Here is an 18,771-nt window from a genome sequence, read left to right as displayed (position 1 = left end):
CACAGCCACAGCCAGGCTCCCCGACAACGCCACTGAACTCCACTCCTCAAAGGATGCACCATCCCGTGCAAGCTCCATGATCACCCCACAGTCTCCGCCCCCACCCCGGACATCAACAGCCTCAGCCTCATCCCGCCGCCCACTCCCAGAACCCTCGGACGAGCCAAGGGACCCCCCACGTTTCCGGGCACGTGCAGCCAGAAAAGGCTGCTCCTCCACGCCGTCCAGAACGTCTTCGACCACCGATCCACTCTCCTCCGCCATCTCCCGTCTCTCCCAGACCGGGTCACCTTGAGGAACTGAGTCTAAAGATTAAAGTCTACAGTAGGTAACTTAAAGTGGCATTTCACTGGGGAAAAAGTACTAGTACCCGGTCTGAGAGAGACGGGAGATGGCGGAGGAGAGTGGATCGGTGGTCGGGGACGTTCTGGACGGCGTGGAGGAGCAGCCTTTTCTGGCTGCGCGTGCCCGGAAACGTGGGGGGTCCCTTGGCTCGTCCGAGGGTTCTGGGAGTGGGCGGCGGGATGAGGCTGAGGCTGTTGATGTCCGGGGTGGGGGCGGAGACTGTGGGGTGATCATGGAGCTTGCACGGGATGGTGCATCCTTTGAGGAGTGGAGTTCAGTGGCGTTGTCGGGGAGCCTGGCTGTGGCTGTGGGAGTGATCGGGAGTGCGGGTGTCCTTGGAGATGGCTCGCTGCTGGTCGTGTGCGGGGACGCGGCTCGGCAGCGGAGGGCGATTGGAACTGGACGTCTGGGTGGAAGGGACATTCTTGTGTCTGATGCTGGGGGGAGCATGGTCAGAGGAGTTATCGTGGGCGTCCCTGCGGCGACGTCTGTGGATGAAGTTAAGGAGAATTTGGCTGGAGCTGGGGTGCTGGACGCTGGGCGGTTGAGGGTGACCCGGTCTGGGGTGGAATGTGGCGGCTTGTCGGTGGTGGTGGCACTTGAAGGGGGGTGCCTGCCTAGTGGGGTGTTCGTTGGGTTCATCATTGATGAGGTCAGTGGTAAATGCAAAAGGGTGAATAACTTGCTTCGTTGTCTATCCGGCCAGGACTGGGGGGCCAGCAGAAGGTCGCTCCTGGGTATTTATCGGGCCGTCATGAGGGCGGCTATTGATTATGGCTGTACAGCCTACATGTCTGCGGCTGAGACTAACTTAAAGAAGCTTGATGTGGAGCAAGCCCAGGCCTTGCGCATCTGCTGTAGGGCTTTTAGGACCTCCCCTGTCTCGGCGCTGCAGGTTGAGTTGGGGGAATTGCCGTTACGGCTCCGGAGGCTAGAACTTCTGTTGGCTTACTGGGTGAATGTGCAAGGTCATACGAGCTCTCACCCGGCGAGGGACTTTCTCAGGGTTGATGGGGGGCAGAGTGAGGCTGGCGGTATGGTTTTTAGCCAGGTAGGAAATGCGAAGGCGCGGCTTGCGGGGGTTGGTGATCTGCGTGTGAGCCCGTCGGTGGCTTTGTCTGCTATAGCTCCGTGGAAGTTTGTCCCGGCTCCTGTTGATGTTAGCTTGCATGGCAAGCTTAGAGGAGTCGCTGGGAGGGCACCGCAGTTTGCCGTTCAAGCGATCATTGATAAGCACTCAGGTGATGTGTTTATTTATACCGACGGGTCTAGGGATCCTGAGAGTGGGCGTACTGGCGCCGCTTATTTTGTGCCTGACCTGGGGCTGGCGGTCAAGAAGAGGTTGACAGATCGCCTTTCTGTTTTCACGTCGGAACTCATAGCGATACGGTTGGCATTGGAATGGGCGGAATCTGCTTTGCAGTGTTGCGGCATTGTGGTGGCCTCTGACAGCCTTTCTGCATTGCAAAGCATTAAATCTGGGAAATCGGATTGCAGACAGGATGTGTTGAATGGCATATTCTGTCTGCTGCTCTCCCTGTCCAGGAAGGATGTGAGGGTTTCCTTCATTTGGGTCCCTGCGCATGTGGGGGTGGATGGTAACGAAATGGCTGATGCACTGGCTAAGCGTTCCCTTAGGCGGCCATCAATTGATGTGGCGGTTGAGTTAAGCAAATCTGAAATCAAGCCCGTTATCAAGAGTCATGTGGTCGGCCTTTGGCAGGAATTTTGGAGCCACTGTGTTACTGGACGGCATCTCTATCACGTACAGGGTAGTGTGGGTCCTTGCGGGTCTATGGGCAGGAACGCGTGGGAGGAAAGGGCCTTCGCCCGCATGAGGATTGGCCATACTGGACTCAATTGGTCACTGAGTAGGATAGGCAAACACCCGACCGGTCTGTGTGGTCACTGTCGGGTGCCAGAGACTGTCGAGCATGTGCTGATTTGCTGTGAGGCTTATGATAGAGAAAGGGCCGGGTTGGCCTTGTGGTTTCGGAATAATGGGCGGGAGTTCAATCTGCGGAACGTTCTGGCGATTCAGTCACAGGGTTTGTGTCAGGCTGTGGTTGCTTACTTATGTAGCACAGGGCTGGGTAAACGTTTATAGAGGTGGGGGGTGTTGGAGACTGAGCCGAGGATGAGGAGCAAGAGGATGTTCTAACGCGCTTTGACTTCATGGGCCTAGAAACACCAAAGTGATGGAAGAAGGACTTCTAAAGGATAAAACGACAAAGACGTCCCATGACCTCATGGGCTTTGTAAAACAACAAAGACGTCCCATGACCTCATGGGCTTTGTACTTCCAGCACCGAACGTCAAAGAGGGAGAGGAAGATGAAGAAGAGTCTCCCTGGAATAAAGCCGGTTGGTCTCTGACGCAACAACTATTCTAGTCACAAAGACATATCATGACCTCGTGGGCTTTGTAACACCAAAGCAATGGGAGGAGTACTTTTACGGACTACGACAGAGATGGCGGAGGAGAGTGGATCGGGGCTGGAAGACGTTCTGGACGGCGTGGAGGAGCAGCCTTTTCTGCCTGCACGTGCCCGGAAACGTAAAAAGTCCCTTAGCTCGTCCGAGGGTTCTGGGAATGAGCAGCAGGATGAGGCTGAAGCTATTGATATCCGGGGTGAGAGCAGAGACTGTAAGGTGATCATAAAGCTTGCACAGGATAGTGCATCCTTCAAGGAGTGGAATTCAGTGGCATTGTCAAAGAGCCTAACTGTAGCTGTGGGAGTGATCAAGAGTGCGAGTGTCCTTAGAGATGGCTCGCTGCTGGTCGTGTGCAAGGACGCGGCTCAGCAACGGAAGGCGATTGGAACTAAACGTCTGGGTGGAAAGGACATTCTTGTGTCTGATGCTGAAAGAAACACGGTCAGAGGGGTTATCGTAGGTGTCCCTACGGCGACGTCTGTGGATGAAGTTAAGGAGAATTTGACTGGAGTTACGGTGGTGGACGCTAGGCGTTTGAAGGTGACCCGGTTTGGGGTAAGATGTGACAGCTTGTCGGTAATGGTAACACTTGAAGGGAGGTGCCTGCCTAGTAAGGTGTTCATTGGGTACATGTGCTATAGCGTCAGGCCATATGTTCAGCCGCCCCTGCGTTGCTTTAAGTGCCAGCGCTTTGGGCATATTGCAGCGGTCTGTAGAGGGAAGCAAAGATGTGGTAAATGTGCAGGAGACCACGAGTATGGGAAGTGTGACGTGGGTGCAAAACTGAAGTGCTGTAACTGTGGGGAAGAACATAGCTCTGCCTTCGGGGATGCAGGTTTAGCAAAAGAGCTGCTGAGGTGCAGAAAATAAAGGTCTCTCAAGGTATATCCTATGCAGATGCAGTCAAGAAAGTTTCAAGTAACGAGTTTAGAGTAAATACAGAGAGGGGAGCCAGCGCTGCTCCCAGCCAGGGCGAAATGAGAAAGGCCAGCGTGGCTCCCAAGAAGTGTGAAGGTTTCAAGAGTGGAGGTCCCAAGTGTGCAGGTTCCAGAATTAATGAGAATACCCTGGTTGTGGATAGAGAGGATTTTGTACTCTTTATGGTGGATGTTGTAAACTGTGCTGCTCAGACTCAAAGCAGAACTGAAAGGATCAGGATCATTGCTAAAGCTGCAGGGAGATTCCTTGGAACAAAGGAGCTTGATTGGGCAGATATAGAAAACAGGCTAAAGGCGCTAAATGGGAGTCGGAGTGATGGGGGTCTGCTTGTGGGGAGTCAGAGTGGTCAGAGTGACGAGATGGGGGTGGGGGTGGTCTCCTGTCCTCGTCCAGTCTCGTAGACGCACGGCTACCAAGCAGCGACATCAGTGGACATATTAAAGCCTATAGAATGAAGCCTAAAGAATAAAGCTGTACGGTGGAAGCACCGAACGTCAAAGAAGGAGAGGAAGATGAAGAAGAGTCTCCCTGGAATAAAGCCGGTTGGTCTCTGAAACAACAACTATTCTAGTCACAAAGACATATCATGACCTCATGGGCTTTGTAACACCAAAGCAATGGAAGGAGTACTTTTACGGACTACGACAGAGTCTGAGGACTACGACAAAGTCTGAGGAATAAAGTCTGGCGGTAATGCAACACTTGGATGCCAACCGCCATAAAACAACAACAACAACAACAACAACAACAACAACTATTCTAGTCACAAAGACATATCATGACCTCATGGGCTTTGTAACACCAAAGCAATGGAAGGAGTACTTTTACGGACTACGACAGAGTCTGAGGACTACGACAAAGTCTGAGGAATAAAGTCTGGCGGTAATGCAACACTTGGATGCCAACCGCCATAAAACAACAACAACAACAACAACAACAACAACAACAACAACAACAGAGTCTGAGGACTACGAAACGTCTGAGGAATAAAGTCTGGCGGTAATGCAACACTCGAATGCCAACCGCCATAAAACAGCAACAACAACAACAACAACCAAAGCAATGGAAGAAGAACTTTTAAGGACTATGACGATGTCTGAGGAATGAAGTCTGGCGGTAATGCAACACTCGGATGCCAACCGCCATAAAACAGCAACAACAACAACAACAACAACAACCAAAGCAATGGAAGAAGAACTTTTAAGGACTATGACGATGTCTGAGGAATGAAGTCTGGCGGTAATGCAACACTTGGATGCCAACCGCCATAAAACAACAACAACAACAACAACAACAACAACAACAACTATTCTAGTCACAAAGACATATCATGACCTCATGGGCTTTGTAACACCAAAGCAATGGAAGGAGTACTTTTACGGACTACGACAGTCTGAGGACTACGAAAAGTCTGAGGAATAAAGTCTGGCGGTAATGCAACAATTGGATGCCAACCGCCATAAAACAACAACAACAACAACAACAAAATCCTCTCTATCCACTATGGCAATCTTATTAATTCTGGAACCTCCACACTTATTACCCCCATTGTCTTGTGACAATATACAGCATATGCTTTATAGTGCGTCAATCATTCTATTCCTTTCCACTTTAATCCTATGGGATCAAATCCAACCACCATAAAACAACGACAACAACAACTTGGATGAAGTCTAAAGAATAAAGTCTGGCGGTAATGTAACTCTTGGATACCATCCGCCATAAAACACCAAAGAAGAAGTAGAAGAAGAAATAGAAGAACTACACCAGACGTACAACTACAGAAGACATACAACTACAGTAAGTCGTGGTAAATGCACCTTTTCAGTTGGCTGTCAACCGTCATTAAAAGCAACACAACAACAACGACAGTGAACACAGTGTCCCGCACAGAAAGCAGTCTGTGTGTGACGTGGTGGACCTGCACTCTCACTCACTGGGAAATGTTTAAGTTGTCATTCTGAAAAAACTACAAGACCGGCAAACACCAAAATTAATACTACAATGTAGCACTAAAAGTGTACAGTTGCCATGATCACTGAATGACGAAAACACTGCATACGCTACAGCTACTAGATGTTGACCCCACGATAACTAAACAATTGTTTTGACCCACAATTCAGGATTGGTGAAAACACAAGTTAATTATTTAGATTTTTGATACAAATCCAAAGGTGGCCGTGGTAAGCTTTTCTATACATTTTTTATGTTATCTGTTTTTATTATTTACCTCTGTACCTACTTTGTGTTGCAATACTGGAAAAATTCAAAACTAGCGTTTCTCTGGCATGAAATGTCCTATTTTCCGGCATTAATATACAGTTTGTGACAAATAATGAGCTGAACGCAATGTATAATTTGTATAGCTTTTTACAATTTTACAAAGGCTCTACATAGCGCCCCCTTGAACATTTGATGTCAAAAAAGTTACTTTTGACCATTTGAAAGTTACTTTGACATAGACAAATAAATTCTTACTTCTTTTCTGAAAAAAAAGCCAAGGATGGCATACCTCTATCTGCAAACATGTTAGCGTGGCAACCTGACAAATATTGTCATTGATTTACATCATGCGTTTTGCTTTACAAGCATTTGAAAAAAAATTGAAAAAATTTGATTTCAAGTAGACAAATTCAATTTGGCACTGACATCCTTCAAAAGCAAGGACCACAACCACAGCCACGATGCAAAGTGTTTATTGGCATACAAGAAACATCAACAACACATGTCTACAGAAATTGATGCAGTTTGGGGGCTTCTGGAAATGAGGGCTATAAAGTCCCGGGCCTCAATACCCCCATCTAGGAGATCGATTAGAATAATTAAAAGAGGGTGGGAGGGAGGGCCACAATGTCACGAACGCTGAAGTGTGAGACCTGGATGCTGTTGGTTCTAATTACTGAGAATAACAAGACAAGATTATGGTCGGTAAAATAAAAGTATTTATTCCCTACGATTACAAAACTAACCGATTAGAAACGCATGTCATGTCCCTCAAGTTCCCATCAGACGTCTGCTCCTCATCTAGGACAAAGAATATGAATATTCATAAGAAGGTGGATCTTCTCTGGCACCAGCCGTACCAGGCTGTACCAGGCTTTACCTTCCAGGACATCCTAATATGGTCGTGAGATGTGACCCTTGACCCAGACAGAGAAGTTGGGGGAGAAACGGACACAAGCAGACAGAGCAAGAATTTTGTGTGTGTGTGTGTGTGTGTCCAGTCTGCAATAACAATGAAAGGTATATTAATGCATTACAATATGAAATGCTTATTAATTCCTACAATGCCTAAATAGTGTAGCTGCGTGAAAAGATGTGGTCCTGCTCTCGAATTTAAAGGCGTGATGGAAGATTTTTTGCCGATTTGAGAACTCAAGCGGAAGTGCGCATGCGCACTCCACCCGTGCCGACGCACACAACAGCCTTGTGACTACACATGCGTTTGTTTCTTAGTGCGACGGATCGCATCGCATTTCTCGTCTCTGTAGATTTTCGTCTCTTCTCGGTCTTTCTCTGTCTTAATTTGTCCTGAACACTGAGGGAACTATATTATGATAGATGTGTGTGTTTTATGATTGATACGTGGCAGGACTAATCGGCAGTCCACGCCACGAGGAAATGAGACTCAGATTTGGGCCAAAAAATCGTCCATTACGCCTTTAAGATAACAAACTTATCTTAATTTCTTGCCATTCTAAACAAAAAAGCCAATGACAGCAGACCTCTAGCTGCAAGCATGTTACCGTGGCAACCTGAAAAACACTGCCATAGACTTGCGTTTTGGTTTACAGGCATTTTGATTGGGATGAAAAAAGTTACTTTGTCATTAACAATTAAAATTTGGCACACTTATTCTCCACATCACACTGAACATAAAAGCCAAAGGGGACAAACTTGCGGTCGTGTAGTTGTAGTTGTGACATGAATATTTAATTCAATCAATGTATGCTCAAATGTTAATGCTTCTGGATCTGTTTAAATGTGCCAGAATCACGGGAAGAGAATCAGTCTATTAAAACAAAAACCTCAAAAGATAAATCACTTTTACACTTGTATGATTGTTGCTGGTTCACTGTCAGGGTTTTAAAGTAAAGCCTCCATAAAATGAAGAGAATAGAAGGAGTGAACAGAAAGAGACCAAGATGAATGTGGACAGATAACATCAGACAGTAGACACCAGTGAATTCCATCCATCCATCCATTTTCTACCGCTTGTTCCCTACTTGTCGCAGGGCCCACCAGTGAATTAGACCAGGAAAATCGGAAGAGCTGAAACAACACTTTACCTGTGCAACTCAATGAGGATTGAGGTCATAGTCATGTGTGATTGTTTTCCTCTCACATGTTGTTTCCTATAAAAAATAAAAAAATCAGGTCACTTTATTCAAACCCAGGGTAATAAAGGCATTTGACTTAGAATTAGTGAGTACAGTCCACTATTGTAGTGTTTTTAAAGTTTGATACTAGGGAAAAGGCACTAAGCCAAAATCATTTGTTTTTAAATGTTCTTTTAATAGTAGTACAATGATAGTAGTTTATTTTATATTATTATAAGTCTTACAATAATCATATAATCAATAATAGTTCTCATAGACTTTTAAAATTTTAATTCAATGTTGCACTGTTTACGTGATCTTTTTTTTCAGTATCAATACTCGTTCATTAGAATTTTGCCTATATAGTTTTAGTATTGATTCGATTCTGGCTATCGATACATCTGACATCTGCACACACAGTCTGTTTAAAGATATGTTATAATATAACACACTCACTACTGTGTTTGCTTATAAATATTATCTTAAGAATGCAAATGCAAGATATTGGAGTTTGTGTGTGTTGTTTTAACAGTTGTTTTGACTTTGTGAATGTGGTTGCTATTCAGTAATTCAGTAAATCATCATTACAGGCCACATTATTTTTCTTCATAGAGATTTCTGCTCTTTATACTGCAGTGCACAGCAGTATAACCCTGAAGCCTGAGGAGCTGTTTTGTAATTTCTCACATTATTGCCTTTTTTTTCTTTTGAGCTGAGCAGACTGAACCACCATGTCTGTGCGCCCTGCGTTTTACCTGGACTCGATCACCACCACTCCTTATTTCACACAGATGGCTGCCCTGGACAATCAAGTTCTGAAGTCGGACTCGGTGAGAGTGCACATATGTGGACAGATCCAGCAGCAGAACAATAACCAGATCACTGAGGCACAGTGCTTCAGCCAACTGCCCAAAAGCTCCGCCGTCAACCTGGAGTTTAAAGACCTCTCATACACCATCCAGGGGCCATGCTGGAGGATGAAAGGTAAGACACATAAGACCAGACAAGACAATAGTTAGTAAGATAGTGACTACCTCTAAGTGAGCGCCCAGCCACCTGGCGGAGGAAACTCATTTTGACCGCTTGTATCTTGTCCTTTCGGTCATTACCCAAAGCTCATGACCATAGGTGAGGGTAGGTGAGGGCAGGTACGTAGATTGGCCAGTAAATCGAGAGCTTTGCCTTTCGACTCAGCTCGTTCTTCACCACAACGGTTCGATGCAGCGACTGCATCATTGCAGCCGCTGCACCGATCCGCCTGTCAATCTCACGTTCCATCCTTCTCTCACAAGACCCCGAGATACTTGAACTCCTCCACTTGGGACAAGGACTCCCCACCCACCTGGAGAGGGCAAGCCACCTTTTTCCGATTGAGAACCATGGCCTCTGATTTGGAGGTGCTGGTTCTCATCCCAGCCGCTTCACACTCCGTGTCAAACTGTCCCAGTGCATGCTGCAGGTTTGATGGAGCCATCAGGACAACATCGTTTGCGTATGAGATCCTGTGGTCCCCAAACCGGACACCCTCCGACCCCTGACTGTGCCTTGAAATTCTGTCCATAAAAAACTATGAACAGAACCGGTGACAAAGGGCAGCCCTGGTGGAGTCCAACATGCACTGGGAACAGGTCTGACTTACTGCCGGCAATGCGAACACAGCTCCTGCTCCGGTCATACAGGGCCCGGACAGCCCTGAGCAAAGGGCCTCGGACCCCGTACTCTCGGAGAACCCCCCCCAAAGGACACCCCGAGGGACACGATAGAAAGCCTTCTCCAGATCCACAAAGCACATGTGGACTGGTTGGGCGACTGGTTGGGCAAACTCCCATGAACCCTCGAGCACCCAATGGAGAGTATAGAGCTCCAGTGTTCCACGACCGGGACGAAAACCACTCCCCGCCTCCTGGACAGAACTCAAATGAGGCTTTATTATGTTCTGGAGAATTCTGGAGAATTCTGGAGAAAGCAGTTCTCAAATTGTTCAACTGGTTTTGTGAAATCTTAGCTACTATGTGCACTAAAGTATTCATGGCACTGGTAACGACATGGTTTTGCAGATGATTGGAAAACATAATTTGTATTTCAGAAAATTCCAATTGTTTGCGTGGGTCTACATGTGTTGCATGTATTCCTCCTGTGCAGCAGTGTCGAGTTTATTAAGGACTATAGTATTGCAGCTGGAAAGTAGGGTACCACAAACCATGGGTATTGTATCAAATATTGTATATAACTTTATTTGGCCTGCGACGAGCTATCCCCTGCCCAGGATGTACCCCGCCTAAGGCCCAAAATCTCTGGGATAGGCTCCAGTCACCCGCGACCCCTAACGGGAGCAACCGGTGGAAAATGAATGAATGAACTTTATTTGGCGCTTGTGTAATTGTGTGCCCATGTGTTTTTCTGTTTCAGGTGTTAAGACCTTGCTCACAAGTCTGTCTGGGGAATTCTGCTGCGGGGAGCTCGTTGGAATTATGGGGCCCTCAGGCTCCGGCAAGTCCACATTAATGAACATACTGGCTGGAAACAGGTAAAACTGATTTACAGCCCAGTAAACAGTTGCAGTTACGAAAGAATTTAATGATATTGTGTAGGTTTTTGGTGAAGTGACAACCCATAAACTGGATGGCTGCTGGTTCAAACCTTGCTTGAGCTAATCATTTTCACCCACATTTCAACCCGCGCATTCCTTCTACCCAAAATATAAATTAAGAGAGTTACTGTTTATTTAATCCCTAAAAATTATTCTCGACAGCAGGAAAACTGTAAGAAAGAAATCTAAACTGTGGGACTGTGGAACATTAAAAAACAAACTGACTTTACAGTAGCAAACCTGTGTCTGTGCAGAGAAACTGGGATGAAGGGTAAAATCTCGGTGAATGGGAAACTGCGAGACCCGAATACGTTCAGAAAAATGTCCTGTTACATAATGCAGGAGGACAAGCTGCTGCCAAACCTCACCACACAAGAGGCCATGATGGTGAGACAAACACACGTAAAGGGGCACTTCAAGGAACAGGGAAATATGTTTTTGAGATGTGTTTAAGTGCCAGTGCCAGAAAGTGACAAGAGCAGGCCTGTGCTACCTAAAGCTCAAATACCTTCTGCATTACCCATTTATGATCCTGATTTTCCATTTATTGCAGGTTTCGGCAAACTTGAAGTTGAATGAAAGCGTGGAGGTTAAGAAAAAACGAGTGAGTATGTTAACAAAAGCTGTTAGTTTGAAGTAATATTGTTTTATGATTTAAGCTATATGACAAGCTAATTACATTTGACAATTGACTGCAATGGCTTAAAATAGTATGTTCCAATATTGTTTGTTAACAAATTTGCAATTTCTGTGGTGAAAATGTCAGCTGTCAAATTCCATTTCAGCTTTTTCTTAAATTTATTTTGAACTTCCTAATTTTGATGCTTTTTCAATGGGTTTAAGTAACATCCTTAATTTTTCTTGACATTTTCTTGATGGATGATAATGCTAATTCTGTACCACTACATCTTAATAATGCATGAACAATTGCTTAATTCATAATGAATTAATACAGGCTTTTTAACTGCTTCATTAAGTATTTACTCAACTCTTTTATTATGAATTAAGTTAGTTCATGCTTTATTAAAGTTATTAAAAGTGTTTATTATGAAGTGCTGATATTTTTCTAGTACATTATATTGACTGGTTGTTGGTCCAGTGCTGTCTTTCTGATGGTTTGGCCCTCGGCGTGTGCAGGTGAATAAGATCCTCACCGCCCTGGGTTTACAGGACTGTAAACAGACCCGGACCAACTCTCTGTCCGGGGGGCAGTGCAAGAGGCTGGCCATCGCTCTGGAGCTCGTCAACAACCCTCCAGTCATGTTCTTCGATGAGCCCACCAGGTCAGAGCACATCCAGAATAACTACATTTTATCACATAGTTCAAATGTGGTTGTCCTGTTGTATAGTTTCAATTTAGTTTTATTTATTATTTTATTTCTAGGTTAGTTACTATAGCAGAATCACAAAATAAAAGAATGTCATAAACTGGTCTGTCTAAGCTAATTGTAAGTACATTCTGGTTTGCAGTGGTTTGGACAGTGTGTCTTCTTACCAGGTGGTGTCACTAATGCGCTCTTTAGCTCAGGGCGGGCGCACAATCATCTGCACCATCCACCAGCCCAGCGCCAAACTCTTTGAGCTGTTTGACAAGGTACAAGAGAGATTATTATGGTATTTTCCTGCCTGACCAGCCAGTTCCTTCTACATTTTGATCGACCATAAGGAGGCATCAAAAAACTATTCCAACTCGGGACGGTCCATCCACAGCCTCTAATTTGTAGCACTCTGATTTGTGTCTTTCGAATGTAGAAGACATGTCCTCTTCCATTTCCATTCATCATTTAGAACAAAATATACAACTTCTTTTACCTCAGATACATACGACTTTAGTGCTTTGCTTGTTGATTCTGCAGAAAAAAGGTGCTGTTTCTCAGAACTTTGTGGTATTTTTCCACTTTTTTCTTTTCGTTTGCCACCATATTTGTTTAGACAGGAATGGACCATGTAATTCTCTGAGACAGGAAATGACTCTCAGACCAAAATGTCTTTATAAAGTATTGTCAAAGCGTGTGGCCTTGGCTGGTCAGGCAAGTGTGTAATGTGTAAATATCTATGTTTTTATATGATGATGTATGATTTTATTTCTTATCTATGCTCCACAGCTCTATATCCTCAGTCAGGGCCAATGTATTTACAAAGGCTCGGTGCCATACCTCGTCCCGTATATGAAGACTCTCGTCCAGCACTGTCCCACCTACCACAACCCCGCCGACTTAAGTAGGACTTATCTATGTAATTAATTCATAGAAAAAATAGGAATTGTTAACATATTTCTTTTATTGCCATTTAGTCTTAGATGTGGCCTCTGGAGAGTACGGAGACATGAATGCGATGCTGTTTGAAGCGGTTCACAGTGGGCTGTGTGATCAGGACGAGAAGAAACCCCTTGACCAAAACAACACAATTGACCTCAAGGTACCGTTGACCAGGCAGTTGTGTTAAGTGTAGCTCGCAAGAATCCCACTTAATATCAAGAGACAATAAGATAAACAGTTCTCGTCACTGCTTTCTTTGCGTATTGTTAAGATAAACAGATTAGTTGTGATTATAATATCATGTTGTTTTGTCCAGGAGCATGAAAGCCATACTTTTGCAACAAACGCTTTAACACAGTTCTGTGTCCTGTTCAAAAGGACAATTATGACAACATATAGAGATCAGGTAAGTAATTGTTAAGAATTGTTTACTGTAAATATCACATTGAACAATAGCTTAATGGCAATTTCCTCCTCTTCTGCAGGTTTTGACCAACCTCAGAGTCGTGTCACACATCCTGATTGGTGTGTTAATAGGTTTACTGTATCTCCAAATTGGAAATGACGCGAGCAAAGTCTTAGACAACACCGGCTTCCTCTTCTTCTCGATGCTTTTCCTCATGTTTGGAGCCCTCATGCCCACTGTCTTAACTTGTGAGTTTTAAAGATTTATTTGTTATCCATGAAGCTCCTTTTTGAGAGTACAGTACAAGTAAGACACAACATAAATTAATTAAGGGGAAAGGAACTGCATATTGAATGCCCTTTATTTACTTAACTACTATTTTCCTTCAGTCCCAATAGAGATGTCTGTGTTCTTGAGGGAACATCTGAACAACTGGTACAGTTTGGAGGTATATTATCTGGCAAAAACCATGGCAGATATACCCTTTCAGGTGACTCTTAGAGATACAAATTTGAATAGTGACCCTAAATCTTATCTTATCTTATCTTAAATAAATAATTAGATCCACTTATCATTAGTGTGTGTGTGTGTGTGTGTGTGTTGTCCCCAGGTGCTGTGCCCGATCTTGTACTGTAGCATCGTTTACTGGATGACTGAGCAGCCTCCTGAAGCGGATCGATTCCTGAGCTTCATCGCCCTGTCCACCGGCACTGCTATGGTGGCACAGTCTGTGGGGCTGCTGGTCGGGGCCGCATCCACCTCTTTAGAGGTACTTTACCCTACACTGTGTGTGACTGACAAAATATGTAGTCTCATCATTATGCAATAATATTGCATAATGTTCTCCATGGAGTCATATTATGTATACAATTCGCTAACTCTGCAGTTTAGACCTCTACATGTTGAAATATATGGGATTATTTGGTTTGATTTTTTTTCTATTCAATTAAATTGATTTTTGTAACGCCCAAAATCACAACAGCAGTTGTCTCGTAGGGCGACAGTGAAAAATGTATTAAACAAGGGGGGCCCTTAGGCCCTCCTTCTCGGCCTGGAAAAACTACAAAAACCTCCCTGAGAAAAAGTAGAAACCTGGAGGAGTTCCACAATGAAGGCGAGATCTGACTCCCTCAGACGGACAGGCTGACGCGAGGACCACTCAGGAGAAGACCATTTCATCCAGGCAGATGAAGAACTGTTCATATGGAGTAGAGACCGCTATTCCAGGGACTCGAGGAGCATCTGGGTCCATAGGTCATCAATGTGCCTGTCCCACTCCCCCCGGAGTGGCAGGGAGTGGGAAAAGAAAAAAAAAAGGCAATAAACAGATTGCAAGTGAAATTAAATATTAAATATTGTTTGATCAGAAGCAGAGAATAGTGCTCAAGCTGCTATACTTCCCCAAGCATAGTTGCTCCTAGGGCAGCGTAGCTGAAACTGGGTTTATATTTCTGTTCCTAACTGGCCTGGCCATAAGCGATTTGAAAGAGGAACGTTTTAAGCCTGGTCTTAAATAAAGAGACTGTGTCGGCCTCTTTAACATGGACCGGAGCTGATTCCATAGCATAGGAGCTTGGTAGCTAAACGCTCGACCTCCTACTGTGCTTTTAGAGACTCTTGGGACCCCCAGAAGGCCAGATTTGAGAACGAAGAGCTCTGTTTGGTTGATATGGTTCTATAGCATCTTTGAAGTAAGATGGGGCCATGTAATTTATGGCTTTTTAAGTCAGGAGTAGGATTTTAAATTTGATTCTAAACTCGACAGGAGCCAGTGAAGGGACTTAAGCACCGGCATAATGTGCTCTCTTCTTTTTGTTCCTGTTAGTAATCTTGCTGCTGCATTTTGAACCAATTGAAAGCTTTTTATTGATTTTAAGGACACGCTGGGAGCAGGAAGTTACAGTAGTTAGGATTGCATCGATATTGCATCGCTTTTAGGCAGGATTCTTCTGATTTTGGCTATACTGTATTGCGCAAATGAAAATAGACTGTTTTACAGGCCTGATTTATAAGTGCTGTAAATGAGAGCTCCTGTTCAAATAAGACTCTGAGGTTTCTTACAGCAAAACTGGAGGCTACACTGACATTGTCCAGTGTGACTATCTGCTCAGATAAATTGTCATCCAGGTTTCTATATCCTTGACACAAGCACTAAGTCTGTCTACGTGATCGCTCTGATAAATACAGCTGTGTGTCATCCGCATAGCAGTGGAAGTTAATGCCATGCTTTCTGATAATGTTAACTAACTGCAGCATATGAAGTGTAAACAGAATTGGACCGAGTACTGAACCTTGAGGTACCCAACACTGTAAGTTACTTTAGAACAAGGTGAGGAGCTCTGGTTTACATTAACAAATCAGTACCTATCCGATAAATAGGATTTAAACCAGTTGAGGGCTGTTCCTTCGACATCACATTCTAACCTCTGCAGTAGAATGTTGTGGTCGATGGTGTTAAACGCTGTGCTGAGGTCCAACGACCAGGATTGAGACCAGTCCATCGTCATCAGCGAATAACATCATTTGTGACTTTTAACTAGTACAGTTTCAGTGCTGTGGTGAGCTCTGAACGCTGACTGGAAAAGTTCAAATAAGTTATTTTCCTGTAGATGGCGACAAAGCTGTTTAACTTCAACTTTTTCAAGGATTTTAGAGACAAAGGGAAGATTTGAAACAGGTCTGTAGTTTACCAATAGGTCGAGATCAAGATTAGGCTTTTTCAGAAGAGGTTTAATGACTGCATGTTTGAAGGACTGTGGAACATAGCCACTTTCTAGTGAAGTATTTATTAAGAATAGAGTCTATAATTAGGGGGAGAATGTCTTTGAGGAGTCTGCTTGGAATGGGGTCTAGGACACAAGTTGAGCTTTTAGAGGACATAATGGCTAAAGTTGTCTCTGCTTGATCAACAGCTGTGAACCTTTCTAAATTTACTGATGGATTTATATGGGACACTAGTTTTACAGCTTGGGCTTGTTCAGGGCTAATAGTGGGAGTAATTTCATCTAATTTATCTGTGATTGTTTTTATTTTATTGTTAAAAAATAGGAGGAAATCATCAGAGCTGAGAACAGCTGGGATTGAGGGCTCTACTGCGCTGTGGCAGTTTGTTAGCCTAGCTACAGTGCTGAAAAGAAATCTAGTGTTACTCTTGTTGACTTCTATTAGATTTGAACAGTATCTAGTTTGGGCCTTACGCAGAGCCTGCCTTTCGGAAAGTAGGCAGCTTTTCCATACTTTTAGGGATTGTGGGATCGACGAAATGGTCTTTCTAATTTTCAAACTCTTTGTTTATGTGAACGCAGTTCTTCATTGTACCATGGGGAGGCGTGCTTTGGCCTAATGACCTTTTATCGGAGCTGCAACATCAAGTGCAGACTTCAGAGAATTCATGGTCAAGTTGACAAATTGGTCACTTACCCTGGGACTAAAGCTGTTCTCAGTAGGCTCACATGACATGTCACTGAATATTGGCTCTATTATTTCTTTGAAATATGAGAGATTTTCGGATATTGTCCTTTTCATTATAACTTTATTCTGTGGGGCTGGATCTTTATGAATAAACTGAAAGGTAATTAGGAAATGATCTGACAAAATAGGGTTTTGAAGGAAGACATGAGGTCACTAACCTCTCTCTTGTTGAAGCCAAGTTTCAGTTTGAACTTGAAGTTCTATGTTATAATCACTAATTCATTCATTAACTAAAAGCGATTTGGAGGAAATTTACCTAATGTTTAGCAGTCCACTTTTTTTATGCTTATTTATTTGTGTCATTTGTGAGTGTTTTTTTGTATTAGTGTATTTTTCTTAAGGTCTGACACCTGAAACAGTTTTGATAATAGGTTTGACATTTTGGCATTATATGCATGAGGGACACACAGTCTCTATCTGCCTTGAATCTGAACACTTCATTTGTGACAGAGCGGGCGAGAGTTCAGCGACAGGAGCGTTTTACCCTGCTGCTCTGCGCCCGGGGCTCATCCCTGGGAGGTCACTTTAAGACTACATTGTTTTGAGGCCACCAACTAGATAACCAGCTGTTGAATGCTGAAAAGTGGCTGTATAGTTCAGCATTGATTGGGCAAGGGACCAGAAAATATTACGGTATCTGACATCGACTTTGCCAATTCACACACCATACCTACTTGTAATTTGAGCACCTCTGATTGTCTCCGCCGGCCATCGTTAACGCCTGATTGAATCACGATTCGGCGGAACCTCTGTCTACTCTGCTTTAAGAGCCTAAGGTTTCAGTTAAAGTGCACGTTGAGCTGAATCTAGATTTTATAACATCAGCAAAATCCTATTGGAATTGCATTTGTTACAAAAATTGCAAATAGATATTATGCTATTTATAATTCCACGATATCCTTCCACTATTTTTTTTTTTTTTAGGTTGCCACCTTTGTGGGACCTGTCACTGCCATTCCAGTGCTGCTCTTCTCTGGCTTCTTTGTCAAATTTGATACAATCCCCATCTTTCTGCAGTGGATCTCCTACTCGTCATATGTCAGGTGTGTCAGAGTATTTTATTGCACAATATGACATTCTTTTGTCTGTAAACCATACTCAAGTCAGTTGACGTTCATTGTTAGTGTTCCTAAACTTAACTAACTTCTGTTGACCAGTATAAAATTAAACCCCTACTCTTTTCTGGAGAGTAGGAGTTAGGTACAGTCTACTGGTTTGACAAAGTTACAGGTCAGATTTGTGGAGAGGCGACCTCACTACTAAGAACGCATGTTTTTCAAGATATTTTTGAAACTAATATCGAAGTAATTTAATTTCTCCTCAACCCAGAAGTAAGAGCAGAAAGCAGCACTCTGATTGGCTGTGCTTGGGCAGTTTGCCGGTCTTTCACTTGGTCATATGAAAAAAGCTGCCCTAAAGCTGAGCACGTGCCCAAACCTATCTCCTTCTGCGGTGTTGAAATCAGGAACCTCAGCCTCAAATAAATGTAACATACATTCCAGACAAACCAATACCATAAGCACATAAGCATACCATAAGCATTTGATTCTCTTCACCAGAAAAGTTACATTGTGCACTTTTAATTTGTGTCAAAAGGTACTGACATATTTAATATTGTAGGTACAGCTTTGAAGGAGTGATCCTGTCCACCTATGGCATGAACCGCTCAGAGCTGGTGTGTCCGGAGGACACGTGCTGGCTCCAGAAGCCGGAGGAGGTACTGCAGATGCTGGACATGGAGGACGCAAAGCTGTACATGGACTTCATCATTCTGGGCATCTTCTTCCTCATCCTGCGCCTGGCCACATACCTGGTTCTCCTATTCAAGATCAAAACTGAGAGATAGGGCTCTTTTCTACTGATGCAGTCTCACTGGTCATGAGCACAAACAAATGTAAATTATTTCTGTTGGGTTGGACCACAAACAATCTAGTTCTATGAAATGTATTTGCACTCTTCAATGTCTTTGTTTATAATCAGTTATTTTATAAGGAAGCTGCTAATTACG

General features: G+C 44.0%; 3 protein-coding genes across 3 annotated transcripts in view; 2 read left to right on the top strand and 1 right to left on the bottom strand.

Moving 5' to 3' along the window:
- dhx40 (DEAH (Asp-Glu-Ala-His) box polypeptide 40) overlaps positions 1-18,771 on the bottom strand; it is a 264,848-nt gene that overhangs the window by 156,070 nt on the left and 90,007 nt on the right. The window lies entirely within an intron of this gene.
- On the top strand, positions 578-18,633 carry LOC140369961 (ATP-binding cassette sub-family G member 4-like). Its single transcript, XM_072456993.1, has 15 exons — positions 578-997; positions 8,830-9,022; positions 10,448-10,565; positions 10,883-11,015; positions 11,182-11,232; positions 11,766-11,911; positions 12,099-12,222; positions 12,734-12,848; positions 12,922-13,051; positions 13,166-13,292; positions 13,372-13,540; positions 13,682-13,782; positions 13,903-14,061; positions 17,688-17,806; positions 18,384-18,633. The coding sequence occupies exons 1-15, from the start codon at positions 578-580 to the stop codon at positions 18,607-18,609; spliced, it is 2,331 nt and encodes a 776-aa protein (XP_072313094.1). The 3' UTR covers positions 18,610-18,633.
- The window catches only part of LOC140367526 (ATP-binding cassette sub-family G member 4-like), a 54,094-nt gene continuing 40,802 nt past the window's right edge, over positions 5,480-18,771 (top strand). Inside the window, exon 1 of the mRNA XM_072454045.1 lies at positions 5,480-5,519. The gene's annotated coding sequence lies outside the window, so the exon portion shown is untranslated. The remainder of the gene's footprint in view (positions 5,520-18,771) is intronic.

The sequence above is a fragment of the Eucyclogobius newberryi genome, unplaced genomic scaffold (genome assembly GCF_026437365.1).
Source record: "Eucyclogobius newberryi isolate DKJ021-1_F unplaced genomic scaffold, fEucNew1.0.hap1 SCAF_10, whole genome shotgun sequence".
NCBI lineage: Eukaryota > Metazoa > Chordata > Actinopteri > Gobiiformes > Gobiidae > Eucyclogobius > Eucyclogobius newberryi.
This window is presented reverse-complemented; position numbering and strand designations above follow the sequence as displayed.

Excerpts from the sequence above, each read along its gene's own strand:
- LOC140369961 (XM_072456993.1), top strand. The coding sequence starts at position 578 with ATGGAGCTTGCACGGGATGGTGCATCCTTTGAGGAGTGGAGTTCAGTG. Across the intron at positions 11,233-11,765 it reads TGGAGGTTAAGAAAAAACGA|GTGAATAAGATCCTCACCGC; the intron begins GTGAGTATGTTA and ends CGGCGTGTGCAG. Across the intron at positions 14,062-17,687 it reads CCGCATCCACCTCTTTAGAG|GTTGCCACCTTTGTGGGACC; the intron begins GTACTTTACCCT and ends TTTTTTTTTTAG.